The 21601-nt window shown below is 43.4% G+C and overlaps 1 protein-coding gene across 2 annotated transcripts in view; it reads left to right on the forward strand.

The window, feature by feature from the left end:
• Positions 1-21601, forward strand: part of PLEKHA6 (pleckstrin homology domain containing A6) — a 949845-nt gene that overhangs the window by 34529 nt on the left and 893715 nt on the right. For both annotated transcript variants that reach the window (XR_014224910.1, XM_082245107.1), the window contains exon 3: positions 4994-5098. Coding sequence is in view for 1 of the 2 variants with exons in the window: in XM_082245107.1 (XP_082101233.1) it covers positions 4994-5098 (105 nt within the window). In the remaining variant the exon portion in view is untranslated. The remainder of the gene's footprint in view (positions 1-4993; positions 5099-21601) is intronic.

Consider the following 21601-nt stretch of genomic DNA (forward strand, 5'->3'; position numbering starts at 1 on the left):
TCTCCTCTTAAGAGCAGACTCCCACTCAATTCTGGTGGGTGATCTGTCAGTCACTGTACGGACTTTGCAAGAGTTTGGTTGGACCATCAATTTCAAAAAATCTGCTCTGTTCCCAGCCTCCAAAATGGTTTATCTGGGACTGACTCTGGACTCCCTCGGAAAAGCTGCAAAAGTTGCAGAGGGCGATTTGGTTCTGTTATCCAGCACTCTGTTCATATTGCGGACTTGCATGAGAGCTCTAGGCCTGATAGTGTCTACCTTCGGGGCGGTTTCCGTTTGCTCATTTCCACACAAGACTTCTGCAAAGGGGTATTCTTGTCAAGTGGAACAAGGATACAAAATCTTTGAACAATCTGATTCGGTTGAGTCAAAATGCAAGATGTGCTCTTCTGTGGTGGCTCTGTTCCTTGGCCCTGCGTCAGGGAAAGCCCTTCCTTCCATTGTATTGACCGTCCTTTCCAGCTGGTGGGGGGGGGGGGGTTTGGAAAGGTGAGGTCCAGACAAAGTTACGCTATTGAAACGTGTTGACGTCACTGTGGTGGTGTATCCTCACCAAGAACCCCAGATGAATGACGGACCCATAGCGAAGTCCTGACTTTAGCCTTTGAGCCACAAGCGACCCAACACAGCGGGCACTCCCTGCAGGGGCTACGGCATGCGGAACAGCTGCACAGATGCATTTAAGCCTCATCACGGAACAAGCCAGGGGACTACCAGTATCAAGCGGCTGTAAGGTAACAGAGCACTGTGCAACAAACTGAACCATTCGTTTCAATTTTTGATTATTGTCATATGTGATTCTAGCACAGCCAAGCTCTATTCATATCACCGCCAGCCACTACATGTCTCCCCTGTTTGCACAGGAAAAGTAACATCTATTGCAGGAATGTTTTTTCTGCTGACACGCCGACCCTCTTAAGATACATAGTTTCAAAGGAAGTAGCCTGTCAGATACAACTGCATTCAATCACTTACACAGTGTTCCTCTGACTGTTATGAAGATCGCAGTATATCGGGCCACCTCATATATACTCATTGCTGCTTACTGTATCCTGTCAGCAATGTTTCAATCCAGCAGATCTTTTCATTGGAACTAAATTGTTTGCACCTCAAATGTGGAACTTAATTTATGATGGATTGTTTCAGGAACAGCATTAACAGTGCCTTTTATTTTTGTGCCTAAATTTCACCAGGCTTCCTGCCATATATGATATATCCAGTACAGTAAAACCTTGGTTTGAGAGTAACTTGGTTTAAGAGCGCTTTGCAAGACAAGCAAAATTTTCAAATAAATTTTGACTTGGTTTACAAGCGATGTCTTGATATACAAGTAGCTTCAAGTCACAGCTGAGTATAAAAGAGAAGAGAGGCGCCTCTAAGTGTAGCAATATGGTTACATTTAATGAAGGTACAACATTTAGCAACTCACATGGTTGATGATTGGAACAGGCACATCTAAGTATGCAGGCATCCAGGCTAAAGCTGTCCACATAGACCAACCTCTGCACCGCCATCTACGTCATCCCTTCCATGCTGCCCCTCGCTTTTAGATCGCTTTACTGCAGGGTGGTCTTCCCGGTCAGGATTACAGACTGGCAGCCGGCGGTGCAGAAGATAGTCCATGTGGACAGCTTTACCCCGGATGCCTGCATACTTAGATGTGCCTGTTTTATTCATCAACCATGTGAGTTGCTAAATGTTGTACCTTCATTAAATGGAACCATATTGCTACACTTAGAGGCGCCTTTCTTCTCTTTGATACTCTGTAGCTCCTACTGGATTTTGCTTCTTATCCCCTTGTGGAAGGTGCTATTTGTGGATGGACATTTTATGGTTATATAACCTATAGCAATGCTATAATCTTTTTATATGGACTATAAACTGAAGGACTTATGAATAAATGGTTGTGGAACGAATCATCTGAGTTTCCATTATTTCTTATGGGGAAATTTGCTTTGATATAAGAGTGCTTTGGATTACAAGCATGCTTCCGGAACGAATTATGCTCGCAATCCAAGGTTTTACTGTACTTTCAATATCCTGCACTTTATTATGATATTTTGCATATACTCGCATGTCTATGAATTTACATATATTTTCTACTACATGACTAATAAATATTTGGAATTGTCCATTTGTCTCGCTGCCTATTCTAAGGATCAAGCCATATAACCTCCTTTCTTTTCCACTCTCTTGTGGGATACATTTTTTGCTTGTGTGTCCAGGGGACCTTGACTCTGAAAGAGTCCAGACTTAAGATCAATATTCTGGAACTCAGAGCGATAAAGCTTTGCTTGAGTCACTGGATAAATCTTCTGCAAGGTTGTCCTGTTTGGATTCAATCAGACAATGCCACGGCCATGGTTTACATCAATCATCAAGGGGGCACCAAGAGTGTCCTGGCGCCCGGGAGGTGACTAAGATCTTAATATGGGCAGAAGATTTTGTTCCATCGCTCTCCGCCGTGCATATTCCTCGGAGTTGACTGGCAGGCGGATTACTTGAGTCGTTAGGTGATGGATCAGGGGGAATGGTCCCTGCACCCAGAGGGGTTTCACCTGTTGTGTGTCCGGTGGGGGACACCCGATGTAGACCGGTTCGTATCTCGGCTCCACGAGAAGGTACAGAGGTTTGTAGCCAGGTCTCGGAATCCTCTGGCCGACGCCACAGACTCACTGGTGGCTCCTTGAGGTCCTTATTGGTTGGTCTGTGTTTTTCCACCGCTGAAACTTCTGCCGAGGCTTCTGCGTTGAATAGAGGTGGAATGGATTCCGGTCATTTTGGTGGCCCCAGACTGGCCTAGCTGATCTTGGTATGCAGATCTGGTAAGGTTGGTCGCCGATGCTCCTTGGAGACTTCCTTTCAGGGAAGATCTGTTTTCTTAAGGGCCGATTAACGGCGTGGATGTTTAAAGCCAGGTATTTAAGGATAGGGGTCTTTCTGACTCAGTGATTCCTACACTGATGAAGGCTAGAAAATCTAACTCCAGGAAGATTTATTATTGTACGTGGAAATCGTACATCTCATGGTATGAATTCGTGATTGACTGATATCGTTTTTTTATTGCCAATACCGATATTTTGGTCATTCCTCTACAACAGTACCTGTCAAGAAAAAAAAAAAAAAAAAAAATATATATATATATTTTTTTTTTCTTGATCGGTACTGTTGTAGAGGAATCTGCAGGTCTAAAAGACCCCAAACCCCTCCTCTGCACTTAAAAGCATTCAAACGCCAAGTTTGGCTGTTTTGAATGCTGTCATTTTTTTTAAATCTGGCGCAGGGTAGGCCTGCAGGCTGGTTGCCCGGGTCTCCCAGTAGGACAGGAGACCCAGGCGAGCCACGGAAGGGGGGGGCACGTCCCCTCCCGCTCCTTGTAATGACAGACGAGCGGCTTCTCAGCCACATCGGTTGTCATTACAAGACAGCCGACCACCGTCTATGGATGCCGGTACCAGGGTGATGCCTCTAGCTGCAGGCATTATTCAGGTACAAGCACTTTCCCGAAATATCGGTAACATCTGGGGCCGATTCCGATATATCGGGGAAAGTGCATATCAGCCCCCAATAATCGGTCGATCCCTAGTGTGAATCGATTAAGGTGTATCCACGCTCCTTTTTAGTGGCTAGGATATTTGCTTTCCCCTAAAGAGGGATTGAGAAGCGGTTGGCCCTGGGTACTATTAAAGGCCAGGTGTCGGCTTTGGCGTTTTGTTTTTTTTTTTTTTGTCAATGCCCTTTAGCTGCGCATTCTTTGATTCACACTTTTATCCAGGGAGTTCGTCATGTGGCTCCTCCGATACGGTCCCTGTGGGATCTTAACTTGGTACTGTCTGTTCTTCAAAAACCTTCATTTGAAAACCTTAGGGAGATTCCTCTGCTTACACTGTCATAGATGACAACCTATTTGGTGGCTATTACCTCTGCAAAGTAGATGTGTTGGCATCCTTGGATGCTTCTTTTGGCCGCAAGGTTTTGCAGGCTGCTGTTTAAAAGAGCAATTTTCTCTTTGAGGGTGTATGTTGTTTCTAGGTGAGCTCCAGTTGTTCCTGGTTGAGCTCAGTGTTATCTGGTTGGCTAAGTTTAGCCTTTGGGGAATTATGTTCTTTCTCTGCATTGTTTTCCCATCCCTCATGCAAATACTGCTTTGGGATGTCCCAATGGTTAAGAAGAACATGGAGCTGCGACTGTCAATGAACGATAGAGAAAACTGGATTTTTACCGTAAAATCCTTTTCTCTGAAGTTCATTGAGACGCAGCACCCGCCCCTCTATTTCTGAGTTGGATGGGGTTTTTTACTTCTGACACTGCTTGCAACAAAACTGAATCCTATAGCAGAGTGAGTGGGTGTATGCCTTAAGGGACTGCCCCATAGGCATGGTAAAGTGTTCCTGCCTAGTGTCCTACTCCTGTAGGGGCCTGCATAACCCAATGGTTAAAAAGAATATGGAGCTGCATCTGTAAATGAACTTCAGAGAAAAGGATTTTACTGTAAATTAAAAATCAAATTTTTTTTCCAGTGTGGATGTGTATGTCACATAATAATATAAAACAGCCCTACTAGCAATAAAGTAAGTTGAAGTACATTTCTGGGCCTTACAATAGAGACTAGAATATTGCTGGGCTGCCTGTTTTTCTATGCATAATCTTGATCTGCATTTACAATTTTTAGTCTAGAGCAGTGTTTCTCGACTCCGGTCCTCAGGGCCCACTAACAGGCCAGATTTTAAGTATTACCTTGGGGAGATGCAGACTAGAACACTGCAATCACTGAGCAGCAAATGATATCACCTGTGATGTATTTCAGTTTTCTTGCAAACCTGGCCTGTGTGTGCCCTGAGGAACGGAGTTGAGAAACACTGGTCTAGAGTACTATAAATAGGTGTGCGAACACCTGTCTAGGTCATAAATAAGTACTGAAGTAGAGATGGTATATTATTTTTTTTGTGAGATGCTTTGTGGATTTACACAGGGTATTTTTTGTTTCCAAAAGCCATCTCGACCGTCAAAGAAAGGAATCGCCTTTGGGAAACGCTCTAACTCTATGAAAAGGAATCCAAATGCTGTAGTCACAAAGATGGGCTGGCTGTACAAACAGGTGAGTGAAAGATCTAATTAAACCTTTGAAATGAACATTACATTTGAAACAGCCATATCATATCATATAAAAAGGTATCAACCTATTTATACTGCTTCTGTATCTGAAGTCAGTGGATTTTCATTTTCACCACAAATATTGAATTTGGCAACATCCTCTATTACTGTACTTTAAGCAGAGCTGTTTTTCAAGTAAGCATCTGACATTTCAGGTAAAAAATATGTAATTCTCACTCCTCGGATGAATACCTTGCCTATACCTGAACAACTGAAAGCCCAGAGATAAGAATTTGACAAATGGAGCTCACATCCAAATTGCATTATACCTACCCCCCCCCTTTTTTTCATGCGTTTTAGTGCACACACTAATGGGCCAGAGTTTTGCTTTCCTATAACAGAACACTTTCTGTAATGAGGACTTGCTTCCTCCATATACCAGCCAATAGAAGATGCCGGGGGAGGTTGTGGCCCTACAACCATGTTCACATGAGATGAGCCCCCTTTGGCCTGGACCCCTACTTTGCACAGTTCTTTCTAGACCACATCATAAGTCTCGAACCGAAGCTAGACTAGGATACGGAAAGGATAGTAGGCTTTTGCACTGTTTGCCTTATGTACATATACATTGATGCATCTTTTGTTCGGTATCTAGGCTGTAGGTTTGACTATTTGTACTGTCAAGTTTTAACCTCTGTTATTTTTTGTTTTTGTATGTGGCATGCCAATAAATAAAGAATTAAGCTTGAGCATAGTGCACTGAACTTGCATCTTGAGAAGCACCTGGGCCGAACCAGGACTAACAATATTTTTCCACACAATTACCAAACTGAGATACACAGTCAAAGATGACAAAGAAGAAAAGCAAGTTTCCCAGACAGTCCCAAAACTTATTGATAGACCTTATGTGTTTGCCAAGTATGTCAACCTCAGCAGAACCACCACTGACTCCAAATACTTGGGAGGATGACAAAAGACCGCTATTTTAAAGCAGTGCTTACTGAAGCGGATATGGACATTTAGCTCTAGGGACTAGTAATGGAGCAGGATTGTAAAGCCCTTATGCAAGTCATCACTTAGCTTAACCACTTAAGCCCCGGAAGATTTTACCCCCTTCCAGACCAGACCTCTTTTTTCAACTTGGCACTTCCTGAATTTAACTGACAATTGTGCGGTCATGCAATGCTGTACCCAAACGAAATTTATGTCCTTTTTTTCCCCACAAACAGAGCTTTCTTTTGGTTGTATTTGATCACCTCTGCGCTTTTATTTTTTGTGATATTAATAAAAAAAGAGCGGAAATTTTTAGAAAAAATGACATTTTCAATTTTGTCTTTTAAAAAATATCCAATATACTCAATTTATATCATATTTTTTGGCCAAAATGTATTTAGCTACATGTCTTTTGACAAAAAAAATTTCAATGAGCTTATTTTTATTGGTTTGCGCAAAAGTTATAGCGTCTACAAACTATGGTGTAAATACTGAAATTTACACAGCTTTAATTTCTGACTGCCTATCTCAATTCATGAAGTGCTAAAATGGCAGGGCAGTACAAAACCCCCCCAAACTACCACTTTTTGGAAAGTAGACATCCTAAGGAATGGTCCTGAGAGGCATGTTGAGCTCACTGTATATTTAATTTTTTTGTCACAGGTGTTTGAAAAATGACTAAAAAAAACATTTTTTTTTTTACACAAAGTTGTCATTGAAATTATATATTGCTCACACATGCCATGGGTATATGTGTAATTACACCCCAATATCTATTCTGCTGCTTCTCCTGAGTATAGGGATACCACCTATGTGAGACTTTTTGGGAGCCTAGCTGTGTACGGGACCCCCGAAAACCAATCCCCACCATCAGAATTTCAAAGGGCGTACATTTTTCATTGCATTTTCTCACTACCTATAACGGTTTAGGAGGCCCTGAAATGTCAAGATACCACAAACCCCCCCAAATGACCCCATTTTGGAAAGTAGACACCCCAAGCTGTTTGCTGAGAGGCATGGTGAGTCCATGGAATATTTTTTATATTTTGCCACAAGTTTAGGGAAAATTACAAGTTTTTTTTTATTTTTTTTATTTAACACGAAGTTTTCACTAAATGATAAATTGCTCACACATGCCATGGCTATATGTGAAATGACACCCCAAAATACATTCTGCTGCTTCCCCTGATACCCTGTGTGTGAGACTTTTTTGCAGTCTAGCCGAGTACAGGACCCCAAAAACCAATCCCCACTTTCAGGCTTTCCAAGGGCGTAAATGGTTGATTTCACTCCTGACTACCTATCACAGTTTTGGAGGCCATGAAATGCAAAGACAGCACAAACCCCCCCCCCCCCCAATGACCCCTTTTCAGGAAGTAGACACCCTAAATTATTTACAGAGAGGCATATTGAGTGTTTTGCAGATCTCACTTTTTGTCACAAAGTTTTGGAAATTGAAAAAAGAGGAAAAAAATGCATTTTCCTGTTTTTTCTTCATTTTCCAAAAAAAAATGAGAGCTGCAAAATACTCACCATGCCTCTCAGCAAATAAATTGGAGTGTCTACTTTGCAAAATGTGGTCATTTGGGTGGGGTTTGTGCCATCTTGGCATTTCATGGCCTTCAAAAGTGTGATGGGTAGTGAGGAGTGAGATCAACAATTTACGCCCTTAGAAAGCCAGAAGGTGCGGATTGGTTTTCCGGGTCCTGTACGCGGCTAGACTGCCAAAAAGTCTCACATATGGGGTATCCCTGTATTTAGGAGAAGCAGCAGAATGTATTTTGGGGTGTCATTTAACATATACCCATGGCATGTGTGAGCATTATATTACCTGCATTCCCGTGTGGTCTGGTTTTCTGGCACCCTGACACTACACAAGGGCCATGAATGCTGACGATGCAGGTGCTCCTACACTTCCCATGCTGGTTACCAGGCTTGATCAACAAGATCACCTTTTGGGTCAGTTCGCTCAGTTATTGCAGACGTTTCTTGCACGCACAGCACACCTTGATCCTGGTGCTGCTAGGCCAGTGGTTCCTTCTGTTGTTGCACCCGCTTCTGCTCCTGTTGCAGGTCCTGCTCCTGCTGCTTAAGTCTCTGTTGCCAGAGGGATGACTGGTTCAGCCCCCCTCCAGCAGTGCTATGGGGGTGAAAAAAGTCAGTGTCGTGGTTTCCTAAACCAAGTGGGCATTTTTTTAAGTGGTCCCTAAGGCGTTTACCTCTGACAGGTCCATGGTGGGCTTCCTAATCTCGTTCCTTTCAGGCAAGGCCTTAGCCTGGACAAATGGGAGAACGATAATCCTGTGATTCTCAATTACCAGAGAATCCTCCTTTTGTAGGGTATTCGATGTGCCTGCTTGCACTGCCTCTGCTGCTAAGCTGCTCCTGTCCATTCAACAAGGTATACGAACTGTTGCCGAGTATGCCATCGAATTTCGTACCCTGGCAGCAGAGGTGGGCTGGAATAATGAGGCTCTGGTGTCTGTCTTCTCTCATGGTCTCTCCGATGCATTGAAGGACAAGATTGCGGCCAAGGATCTCCCTGACTAGCTCGAGGCTCTCATTTCCTTCCTGATTTTGATTGATACCAGGTTCAGGGAGAGACCATCGTTTAACCACTTGCCGACCGCCGCACGACTATTTACGGCGGCGGTCAGCCCCTCACAGGCAAAGCGACATAGGGCTACGTCGCTAGCCTGTGAGGCTCTAGGGAGCGAGAGCGCTCCCGCTCGGTCACGGATCCCCTGCGCGTGTGCCTGGCGGACCCGATGTCCGCCGGGCACTCGCGATCGTCCGTTACACCGGAAGAAAGGCAGGCGGCTAATGTAAACAAAGTTGCCTGTCATTCTTCCCTGTGTAAGAATGGAGATCATACGGTTCTGCTATGTAGGACCATTGATCTCTGTTCTTACACATCAAGCCACATCCAATCACAGTAAGAAACACGCCCCTGGGGACACACTTAACCCCTCCCTCTCAAAAAAGTTAACCCCTTCACTGCCAGTGTAATTTTTACAGTAACAGTGCATATGTATAGCACTGATTAATGTAGTAATAATAATTGTAGTAATGTCACTGGTAACCCCAAAAGTGTCAAAAATGTCAGTCAAGGGTCCGATCTGTCCACCGCAATGTCGCAGTCCCGCAAAAAAAATTGCAGATCGCCGCCATTACTCGTTAAAAAAAAAAAACAACAAAAATGACAAAAATCTTTCCCTTAGTTAGTAAACGCAATAACTAGTCTTTACCAAGCTTGGCTTAAGGGCGGCGTATAACCTCATAAGGATCAAGGAGGGTGACGGGTGGAAGACCACGTTTAATACCAGAACCGGTCATTACGAATCTCTGGCGATGCCTTCTCGGCTTGTACAATGTGCCTGCTGTCTTCCAGGAGTTCCATCAATGATGTCTTTCGTGATATGTTGCAGCAATGCATGGTAATCTATTTGGACGACATCTTATTTTACTCGGACTCCATTGAATCACACTACCTGGATGTCAGACGGGTGCTGCAACGGTTTACATGAAAATTGGCTTTTCTGTAAGCTTGAAAAATTTAAACTCCACCTGTCTTAGGCTGCCTTCTTGGGCTACATAATTTCAGCTGATGGGTTCTCCATGGACCCTCAGAAAGTTTTAGCTGCTCTACAATGGCCTCGCCCCAGTGGTCTCTGTTCCATTCAGCATTTCCTTGGGTTTGCCAACTATTATCGGAAATTTATCAGGATCTTTTTCTTTTTCTTTGTCCAAACCTATCTCAGATCTGACCAAGAAGGGCAGCGATTCCCACAATTGGAAGCCTGCTGCCATCCAAGTTTTAGAGACCCTAAAGTCTGCTTTCGCTTTCGGGTCCCATTCTGTCTCATCCCAATTCTAGTTTTCCCTTTGACCTAGAGGTGAATGCTCCTGAGACGGGAGTAGGCGCCCTCCTGTCTCAGCGTCGGACACCTGATGGACCCTTACTTCCTTGTGGGTTCTACTCCAAGAAGCTGTCTGACGTATTTCTCGGAGGCCAAGAGGCTCACACCCCGTCAGGCCAGATGGACCTTAATTTTTGTCTCATTTTAACTATGTGGTCTCCTATTTGTCTGGCTCCAAGAATGTTAAAGCTGATGCCTCACCAGTTTTCTGAGTTGTCCAGGGAGCACTCTGTGCCAACACTGGTCATACCTTCAGATAATATCCTGGCTGCCATCCGTACCCAACTTAACCTCTCCTCTTGGGGAACAGATCTTAGCTGCACAACCTGATGCTACCACAGAGAGACCTGCAGGCAAATGGTTTGTACCTGAGGGTTTGCGCATCAGACTGTTGCACAGATACCACAATTCCAAGACCGCTGGTCATCCTGGTAAGAACCAGATGTCCTGGGCTATTTCTCGTCAGTTCTTGTGGCCATCTCTCTGCACTGATGTTGCTGCGTATGTGGCTGCTTGTTCGGTCTGTCCCTAGAACAAATCTCAGCACCTACCTTGGGCCTATTGCATCCCATTCCCTATGCGGAGCGTCTCTGGTCTCACCTGGCCGTGAATTTTATTGTGGAACTTCCCGCATCTTGAGGTTACACAGATATCCTCATGGTTGTTTACCGGTTCCCCAAGATGTGAGGCTGTCTACTGTCCAGGAGCTTGCCTCTGTGTTTGCCAGGGAGGTCTTCCGTTTACACGGGTTACGTAAGGAGATTGTCTCAGAACGTGGGAGCCAGTTTGTCTCCAGGTTCTGGCGCGCCTTTTTCTCCCAGTTGGGTATTCGACTCTCCTTCTCCTTGGCCTACCATCAGCTGTCCACTGGTGCCGCTGAGCATTCCAACCAAGCTCTGGAGCAGTTTCTCCACTGCTATATCTCTGACCATCATGATAATTGAGTTGATCTACTACCCTGGGCGGAGTTTGCCAGGAACTCTGCCATCAACTCGTCTTTTCCGGAATGTCTCCGTTCATGGCCAATTGTGAGTTCCAACCTGCTGTGTTGCTTGAGTTGTTTTCAGCAAAGGACATCCTGGCTGTGGAGAATCTTCTTTGTGCTCTCAGTTTCTCTTGGATGCAGATTCAAGAGTCATTGTGGGTCTCTGCGCATTGTGGGTCAGAAGCTCCAGGCTGACCAGAGAAGTTTATCTACTCCTTCGTACCAGGTCGGGGAGAGGTTGTGGTTGTCAACCCCTAATGTCAACCTTAGGGTGCTCACTCCTAAACTGGCACCCTGTTTTTGTTGGGCCTTTTCACATCCTTCGTAAGGTGAACCCGGTGGCCTATGCCCTTGATCTTCCCCCTGGCATGCATAACTCCAATGTCTTTCACGTGTCACTTTTGAAGCCACTGGTTTGCAATCGCTATACTTCTTTACTTCCCCATCCTTGTCCCATTCCTGTTGGAAATCATGAGGAGTATGAGGTTAGCAGCATCTTGGATTCTCGTCTGTTCCAAGTTCAGGTTCAATACCTGGTGCACTGGATGGGTTATGGTTCTGAGGAGCGCTCCTGGGTTCCCTCCACTGATGTTAATGCTTCTACCCTTCTCCATGCTTTTCATGCTTGCTTTCCTCAGAGGTTCTGTTGAAGGGAGGGTACTGTCAAGGTCTTACCTTGCCCTCCTGTTGGCAGCAATATTGGACATGTGCAGACTGCTGCCTCCGTTAGACTCTGATTGCATTTTCACTTCCTGCTGCCTGGATGTCGCACATTGATGTCGCACACCTGACTATATCTATCATCTGCTGGGTTGCTATCATTGCCCTTGTGTTTGTGCTCCAAGGTGCATCTCTGCTAGCAAGCAGTCTTTTGTTCTCTGTGTTCCTCCGCGCATTACCTGGCTTGGCTGATGTCTCTCCTGGCTCTAGACCTGGCATCGGCTGACGACCATGCTTTGGCAGACTACCCACTTCTGGATCCGACCCGGCTTGGATTACTACCTGCTCCTGGACTTGTTCCTGCTCTCATTTCCTCACTGTTACTGTGCGATTTATTATTATTGTTGTTTTCTCCAATAAACTGCTTCATTTTAGTTGCATTCCAGTGTGGTCTGGTTTAGTGGCACCCTGACAGGGAGGCATCCTCGGCACAGATTGTGCTCCGAGGGTGTGGACTCTGGAAGATGTACTAGAACTCCGAGCGACTTTGTCTTGATCAGTGGACAATTTGTCTTCAGGGGTGTCTGGTATGAATCCAATCAGACACCCCTGGTCATGGTCTATCAATCACCAAGGGGGCACAAGAAGTGTCCTGGCATCTTGGGAAGTAGCTGGCATTCCAAGGTGGGCAGACTGATTTATTTATTTACCAGAGAGAGTTTATCAACTCTCTCTGCTGTACACGTTCCAAGGAAGGTACAGAGGTTTGTGGCACGATCTCGGGATCCTCTGACTGACACCACAGATGCATTAGTGGCTCCTTGGAGTGGAGATCGTCTGATTTACGCCCCCCCCCCCAAACTTCTGCCAAGGCTCCTGTGCAGGATTGAGGCAGAAGGGATTCCGGTCATTCCAGTGGCTTCAGACTGGACATGTTGGTCTTGGTATGCCGATCCGGTACGGCTGGTCGCCGATGCCCCTTGGAGAATTCCTCTCTGGGAAGATCTGCTGTCCTGAGAGAAAATCTTGGGGTGAGACTCTTGGGGTTCTCCCTCGCTCCTCCTCAGTGGCTCGGAATCTTGGCTTTCCTCCAACGGGGGAGTGTTGCAGCGCCTGGTCTTTTGAGTACCATCAAGGGCCAGGTTTCGGCCTTGGCGTTTTTTCTTTCAATGTCCATTGGCCATATATTCCTTGGTGCATACCTTTATCCAGGGAGTTTGACACTTGGCTCCTCCAGTACGGTCTCTATTGCCATCGTGGGACCTCAATTTACTTGTCAGTTATCAAGGAACCTCCCTTCGGAAATATTCAGGAGGTTTTCCTGCTTAGGTTGTCCCAGAAGGTGGCCTTTTTGGTGGCTATTACTGATGCGGGTGTCAGAGCTGACGGCGTTGTCTTGTCATTGACCTTAGCTGGCGGTTCACAGAGATAAGGTGGTTCTTCATCCCTGTCCGTCGTTCCTTTGAAGGGTCGTCTCTTATTTCCATTTGAATGAAGACATTGTGTTGCCTTTCCTATGACCCAGGCCTAAACATCCTAAGGAAATTGCCCTGCATTCCCTGGATGTGGTTCGGGCAATCGGGGTGTACTTGGCAGCTACGAGTCTTTTAGGAAGTCAGACTCACTATTTGTGCTCACAGATGGATCTCTGCTGCGACCATTTTCAAATGGATCAGACAGACAGTGATTCAGGCCTATTCAATTAGGGGTCAGGTCCTCCTTTCCCTGTTTAAGGCGCACTCTACTCGGCCGCTTAGTTCCTCCTGGGCCTTCCAACATCAGGCGTCAGTGATGCAGGTTTTCAAGGCGGCCACCTGGTCGTCTGTGCACACTTTCACACAGTTTTATAAGGTGGATGTGTTGGCATCTGTGGATGCTTCTTTTGGCCGCAAGGTTTTGCAGGCTGCTGTTTAGAGGACCTGGTCCTCTTTGAGGGTGTATTTGTTTTTTTTCAGGTGAGCTCCATGTTACCTGGTTGGGTACAGTTTAGCCTCGGGAATTTTTTCTTGCTGTTCCCACCCTTCATGCTTTGGGACGCAGCAGTGGTCAAGAATAAAAGGAGCGTTGTTCGTCAATGAACGAAAAAGAAAATGGGATTTTTGACTTGCCGTAAAATCCATTTCTCTGATGTTCATTGCGGACACAGCACCCACCCCTCTGTGGAGTTGGCTTTCTTCTGACTCTGCTTGTAACAAAACCGAGTGCCTATAGGTGAGAGTGGGAGTATACTCCCTGGTACTGCCCCATAGGTGTAGTCAAGCTTTTTCCTTCCTAGTGTCCTACTCCTGTAGGGGGCAGTATAACCCAATGGTCAAGAAGATAAGGAGCTGTGTCTGTCAATGAACATCAGAGAAATGTATTTTATGTTAAGTCAAAAATCCAATTTTTTAACTTTCTGCTATGAAACATTCCCAAGAAAAAAAATAAAAAAATCAAAATGTTTCATCATTTTAGGCCAATATGTATTCTGCTACATATTTTTGGTGAAAAAAAAAAATCCAAAAAGTGTATATTGATTGGTTTGCACAAAAGTTATCATGTCTGCAAACTAGTGGAAAGATTTGTCATTTTTATTTTATTTTTTACTAGTAATGGCAGCGATCAGCGATTTTTAGGGAGACTGCGACATTGCGGCGGACAGATCGTACACCTAACTGACATTTTTGACATTTTTTGGGGGGGACCAGTGACATTACTACAGTAATCAGTGCTAAGAATATACACTGTTACTGTACTAATGACACTGGCAGGGAAGGGGTTAACACCAGGGGCAATCAAAGGGTTAAATGTGTCCCTATGGGGTGCTTTCTGTGTGGGGGATGGGCTTGCTGAATGAACACAGAGACCTGTGTTCCTAAATAAGAGGAACACAGGATCCCTGTGTTCATTACTGACAGAACAGTAGTCTGCTGTGTTTACGATGGCAGACCGCCATTCTGTCTCCACGGGGAGTGATCGCGGAGGTGTCCGGCGGACATTGCGGCCACCGGACCCGCTGATTGGTGCCCCCACTAGCGGACATGCGAAACGGCATACAGGGAAGTATAAGTAATTTTTCGGGACAGAGCTTACCTGCCGCAGTATAAGTACGGCAGCTGGTCAGCCAGTCGTTAAGATAATTTTTTTGTTTTAAAATAAAACAAAATGTTACACCTACTGCTCTGGTTTGCAGTGTTTAGGGACAGAGGTGGGCAGAACAGGTACAGTGCCAGTTTACTAAATAGACAGAATAGGCACCGGTTTGTGGCACCCACGGCGTTTAAGGGCCCTGCGACAACTATCAAAATAATAATTAAGTCACTGTATCGCGTGACGAAACCGGTCTGTTCTATTCAGTGCACTGGATTGGAAAGTCCACTCTCCTTGTAAGTATATTACAACTGTGTTTTTAAATAAAGTAGTCCCTTATTTTGATATACTACACCATGATGTTTTTGATTTGGTTCTATCCCTGGCTGAGCTCTGGAGGCTGTGAGAGTTGGATATATGATGTAACCTGATCCTGAGGTCTGTTATCTCCTGGAGTACTTCTGCAGTGAATACACCCAGTAATCTGGGAAGGCTTGTGCTGACCTTACCTATTTAAGGGGAGTCTCTAGATAAGGTAAGAGGCAGCTTGAATAGGTGGTGGAGCACAGAGGTGATCACTATTGGGCACTTCATTTTAGGAGAGCACGTGTGTGTATGTGTGGTGTGTGTGTGTATGTATATATGTGTGTGTATATATATATATATATATATCTATATATATATATATATATATCACAGTGAAACAAAAGCATAGTACCAGGAGTGTACTGTGATTTGGCAAAGCACCATGTGTGTGTGTGTTTAAATGCAGTGCACAGAGGTGGACTGTTATATACAGTGGAGATCAAAAGTTTGGGCACCCCAGGTAAAAATGTGTATTAACCACTTTACCTCTGCCCACAGTAATATTACTGCGGCAGAGTGGCTCGTTATTGTCTGACGACGTAGTACTACGTCGTCAGACACTCCCCTTTCTCGGCGGCGCGCGCATGCCGCCGGAGGCTCGCTCCCGCTGTTTTCAGTCACAGCGGGAGTGGGGCCAGGGGAGGAGCAGCGGCGATCGCCGCCGCTCTTCCCCGATCGTCGGGGATCTATTGTGGAGATCCGCCTGCTTGTGTAAACACAAGCGGGCGGATCTCCTAAGTGACAGGCAGGGTCAGATTGCCGGGTTCAGCATAGCTGAACCCTGGATCTGTCCTTGTCACATAGTCGCCTCCCCCCACACACGTCAGTAAGCACCAGGCATACATTAACCCCTCCCTCTCCAATAAAATTAACCCCTTCCCTGCCAGTGTCATTTTTACAGTAACAGTGCATATATATAGCACTGATTACTGCAGTAATGTCACTGGTACCCCCAAAAGTGTCAAAAATGTCAGTCAAGGGTCCGATCTGTCCGCCGCAATGTCGCAGTCCCGCAAAAAAAATCGCAGATCGCCACCATTACGCGTTAAAAAAAAAAACACCAAAAATGACAGAAATCTTTCCCTTTGTTAGTAAACGCAATAACTTTTGCGCAAACCAATCAAAATACGCTTATTGTGATTTTTTTTACCAAACATAGGTAGCAGAAAACAAATTGGCCAAAAATTTAAAAAAAAATTGCTTTTTACATCTTTTTTGGGGGGAATTTCATATAAAAAAATGTTAAAAATATTGTTGTTTTTTCAAAATAAACGCTTTTTTTTTTGTTTATAGTGCAAAAAGTAAAAATCGCACAGGTGATCAAATACCACCAAAAGAAAGCTCTGTTTGTGGGAAAAAAAGGACGTAAATTTCGTTTGGGTACGGTGTCGCACGACCGCGCAATTGTTAGTTAAAGTAGCACAGCGCCAAATCGCAAAAAGTGGCCCAGACGTAAGACAGCAAAATACTCCGGTGGTAAAGTGGTTAATGTGCATAAAGAAGCCAAGGAAAGATGGACAAATCTCCAAAAGGCATCAAATTACAGATTAGACATTCTTATAATATGTCAACAAAAGTTAGATTTTATTTCCATCGTTTACACTTTCAAAATAACAGAAAACCAAAAAATGGCGGCTGCAAAAGTTTGGGCACCCTGCAGAGTTAACCACTTTACCACCGGAGGATTTTGCTGTCCTACGTCCAGGCCACTTTTTGCGATTCGGCACTGTGCGACTTTAACTGACAATTGCGCGGTCATGCAACGCCGTACCCAAACAAAATTTAGTTCTTTTTTTTCCCCACAAACAGAGCTTTCTTTTGGTGGTATTTGAACACCTATGCGTTTTTTATTTTTTGCGATATTAATAAAAAAATGCAAACATTTTGAAAAATATCCAATATATTCAATTTTTGTCATATATTTAGGCCAAAATGTATTTAGCTACATGTCTTTGACAAAAAAATTCTCAATGAGCGTATTGTTAACCGCTTTAAGACCGGAAGATTTTACCCCATTCCTGACCAGGCCATATTTTGCGATTCGGCACTGCGTTATTTTAATGGACAATTGCATGGTTGTGCAATGCTGTACCCAAATTTAATTTATGTCATTTTTTCCCCCACAAATAGAGCTTTCTTTTGGTGGTATTTGATCACCTGTGCGATTTTTACTTTTTGCGCTATAAACAAAAAAAGAGCGATAATTTTGAAAAAATAACAATATTTTTCAAATTTTGTTTTATGAAATTCCCCCAAAAAAATGTAAAAATCAAAATTTTTTAACATTTCAGGCCAATTTGTTTTCTGCTACATATTTTTGGTAAAAAAAAAAATCGCAATAAGCATATTTTGATTGGTTTGTGCAAAAGTTATTGCAGCTACTAACTACGGGAAATTTGTCATTTTTATTGTTTTTTTTTTTTTAAGTAGTAATGGCGGCGATCTGCGATTTTTTTTTTTTTTTTTTGCAGGACTGATATTGCGGCAGACAGATCGGACCCTTGATTGACATTTTTGACACTTTTGGGGGTACCAGTGATATTACTACAGTAATCAGTGCTATAAATATGCACTGTTACTGTAAAAATGACACTGGCAGGGAAGGGGTTAACTTTTATTGGTGATTAAGGGGTTAATGTATGCCTGGTGCTTACTAACGTGTGTGGGGGGAGGGGACTGTGTGATACAGGCACAGATCGCAGGTTCAGCTATGCTGAATCCTGTAATCTGTCCCTGCCTGTCACTTAGGAGATCCGCCCGCTTTGTTTACACAAGCGGCGGATTTCCACACTCGATCCCTGGCGATCGGGGAAGAGCGGCGGTGATCACCGCCTCTCTTCCCCTGGCCCGACTCCCGCTGTGACTGAATACAGCAGGAGCGAGCCTCCAGCGGCGCGCGGCGCCCACAAGGGGAGGAGTCCAGCGACGTAGTTCTACGTCGCTGGAAGATATTGAGCCACTTTGCCGCAGTACGGTCAACGTGACCGGTCGGCAAGTGGTTAATATCTTGTACTGCCCCCTTTGGCAAGTATCACAGCTTGTAAACGCTTTTTGTAGCCAGCCAAGAGTCTTACAATTCTTGTTTGAGGTATCTTTGCCCGTTCTTCCTTACAAAAGTTTTCCAGTTCTTTGAGATTTCTGGGCTGTCTGTCACGCACTGCTCTTTTAAGGTCTATCCATAGATTTTCAATTATGTTGAGGTCAGGAGATTGTGAAAGCCATGGCAAAACCTTCAGTTTACGCCTCTTGATGTAATCCCCCGTGGATTTTGAGGTGTGTTTAGGATCATTATCCATTTGTAGAAGCCATCCTCTATTTAACTTCAGCTTTTTCACAGATGGCATCAAGTTACCATCCAAAATTTGCTGAAATGTTATTGAATCAATTTTTCCTTCTACTCGTGATGTTCCCTGTGCCACTGGCTGCAATACAACCCCAAAGCATGATTGATCCACCCCCATGCTTAACAGTTGGACAGAGGTTCTTTTCATTAAATTCTGTGCCCCTTCTCCAAACGTACCTTTGCTCATTTTGGCCAAAAAATTTGATTTTAACCTCATCGGTCCACAGAACTTGTTTCCAAAATGCATCAGGCTTGTCTATATGTTCATTTGCTAAGTTCAAACGCTGATTTTTGTGGTGAGGAGGTAGAAGAGGTTTTCTTCTAATGACTCTTCCATGAAGAGCATATTTGTACAAGTATCTCTTTATAGTGGAATAGTGTACCACAACTCCAGTGTCTGCCAGATCTTTCTGGAGGGATCGTGCAGTCAAACGTGGGTTTTGAATTGTTTTTCTCACAATCCTGCGAGCTGTTCTGTCTGATATTTTTCTTGGTCTTCCAGATCTTGCTTTAACTTCCACTGTTCCTGATGACTGCCATTTCTTAATTATATTCCGAACAGAGGATATTGACATCTGAAAACGCTTTGCTATCTTCTTATAGCCTTCTCAAGCTTTGTTAGCATCAACTATTTTCAGTTTCAGTTTTTTGGCAACTGCTTAGAAGATCCCATGGTGCTGATTGTTGGGGCAAGGTCAGATGAGTCTGGGCATTTAAAACCTTTGAGATTGACATCACCTGGTCTTCCCAGATGATGATTGAGAACAATCCATGACACTGGCAGGTCTCGGCCTTGCAAAGGGGGCAGTGCATGCTATACATTTTGCAGGGTGCCCAAACTTTTGCAGGCACCATTTTTTTGTTTTGTGTAATTTTGAAAGGGTCAATGATGGAAATAAAATCTAACTTTTGTTGACATATAAGAATGTCTAATCTGTAATTTGATGCCTTTTGGAGATTTTTCCATCTTTCCTTGGCTTCTTTATGCACATGAATACTAATTTTTACCTGGGGTGCCCAAACTTTCGATCACCACTGTATGCGCTCATTTTGTATATGTATGCACTTATTAATTGTAATATATTTTTGTATGTGTTGATGTGTAGATTTGCATTATACTGAATTGATAACACATTACACACATTAACACATTAATAATTATTTGGTTGTACTGCACATTTTTTTTTTGTTTTATAATTTTTGATTAAAATAATGATTTAACCTTGAAATAAATTGCAATGAATTATTCTTAAATTGTTTACGAAAGATAGATAAAAAATGAATTAGTGCAAAGAAAGGAAAACATTATTTTAAAAACGCTGTATTAATGTATTGTACCCAATAACAACATAAAGTACAAAAACCATACCCGTCAGGTTCATATTAGTTTGTCTTTTTAAAAGCTTATCTTCTTTCAGCTGTCAGTTTGTAAAAAAATAAACAAAAATTGGCACAACCTACGTATGTGTAATGTACAGTAGTGATGGTCATCTGTCTAGCGGCCAACATGCACTCTACTTATGTCAAGGTTATTCTACTACAGTGCTCACACGAGAAACCTGGGAAGGGGGGCCCCAAGGTTTTGACTGCCTAGGGGCCTCCTTAGAGTTTAATCCGGCACTTTACAGGTAGTGGCCATTTTTTGTTTGACTCTATGCCTTGCTAAAGGAAGGTGATGTTCTTAAATAGTTTCCCAAATATGATTCAACTCATTTCTAAGAGCTATCACAGATATGAAATCTACGGACCTTATTAATAAAATTTACTTTTTTTTTCTATTTATTATTTCTCTAGCTATTGTATGTTCTTTACCTTTTCAATCTCTATAAATCTTTTATGGAGGGAACAAACCCCGTGATCTTAAACAGAGATTAAGGTGTCTCTCCAACTTCAGAAGATTTTTCTTTCTAAAAAAGAAAAAATACAGTAAAACCTTGAATTGCGAGCATAATTTGTTACGGAAACATGCTTGTAATCCAAAGAACTTGTAAATCAAAGCTAATTTCCCCAAAACAAATAATGGAAACTCCGATGATTCCTTCGACAACCATTTATTTCTAAGTCCTTCAGTCTATAGTCCATAAAAAGAATATTGCAATGTAATCGGTTGTGTAACCAAAAAATGTCCATCCACAAATGGCAGCCTCCACAAGGGGATTAGAAGCAAAATCCAGCAGGAGATACAGAGTATAAAAGAGAAGAGAGGAGCCTCTAAGTGTAGCAATATGGTTACATTTATTGAAGGTACAACATTTAGCAACTCTCGTGGTTGATGATTAAAAGAGGCACATCTGAATATGCAGGCATCCGGTGTAAAGCTGTCCACATAGACCATCCGCCGGCTCTCATCGCTGTCAGTCTGCAGTTGTGACCAGGAAAACTACCCTGCAGTAGAGCAATCCGAAAGCAAGGCTTGAAGAGCTCGTGGAGAACAGCGTGGAAGAGATGTCGATTGCGGTGCGAAGGATGGTCTATGTGGACAGCTTACTTACATGCATACTTATATGTGCCTGTTTTAATCTTTAACGATGTGAGTTGCTAAATGGTTGTACCTTTTACTACGTGTAGCCATATTGCTACACTTGGAGGCGCCTCTTCTCTTTTATACTCCGTTGTGACGTGATGCTACTTGATGAACGAGCGATGTCTTGATATACAAATCAAAATTTATAAAAAAAATTTGCTCGTCTTGCAAAACACTCTTAGACCAAGTTACTCTCAATTCAAGGTTTTACTGTATACTATGGTTAGAATTAAAATCGTATAACCCCTAGATTTTATGCCCACAGAAAGTGCATTTTACTGCTAAAAACAAAAACTAAACTCCCTATGCATCGCATTGACCAGTGGATTCTCAATGACTTGCTAACACAATAATCCAAAGAGATTGGGTATATTGTCCTTAATAAAAAAAAAAAAAAAAAAACCCACTCAAAATGGTAAATACTAAGACTCACCTCGTCAAGTGCTTTACTTGTGTAAAAGAAGACTTACTGGGTTAACAATTACACTAGAAGATATATTACCCTAGAAGCCACCATCTCACATTGTTTGACAAAACCTTTACTTTCTTGGCAGAGTTTAAAGACTGGATCTCAGTACTAAGTGAGAAATTTAATTTCTATCTTGACCAAACTACAGCCACCTCTAAAAGATGCTCAGTTCACTTGT

The sequence above is a fragment of the Pelophylax lessonae genome (assembly GCF_965119305.1).
Source record: "Pelophylax lessonae genome assembly, chromosome: 2".
In the NCBI taxonomy this organism is placed as follows: Eukaryota; Metazoa; Chordata; class Amphibia; order Anura; family Ranidae; genus Pelophylax; species Pelophylax lessonae.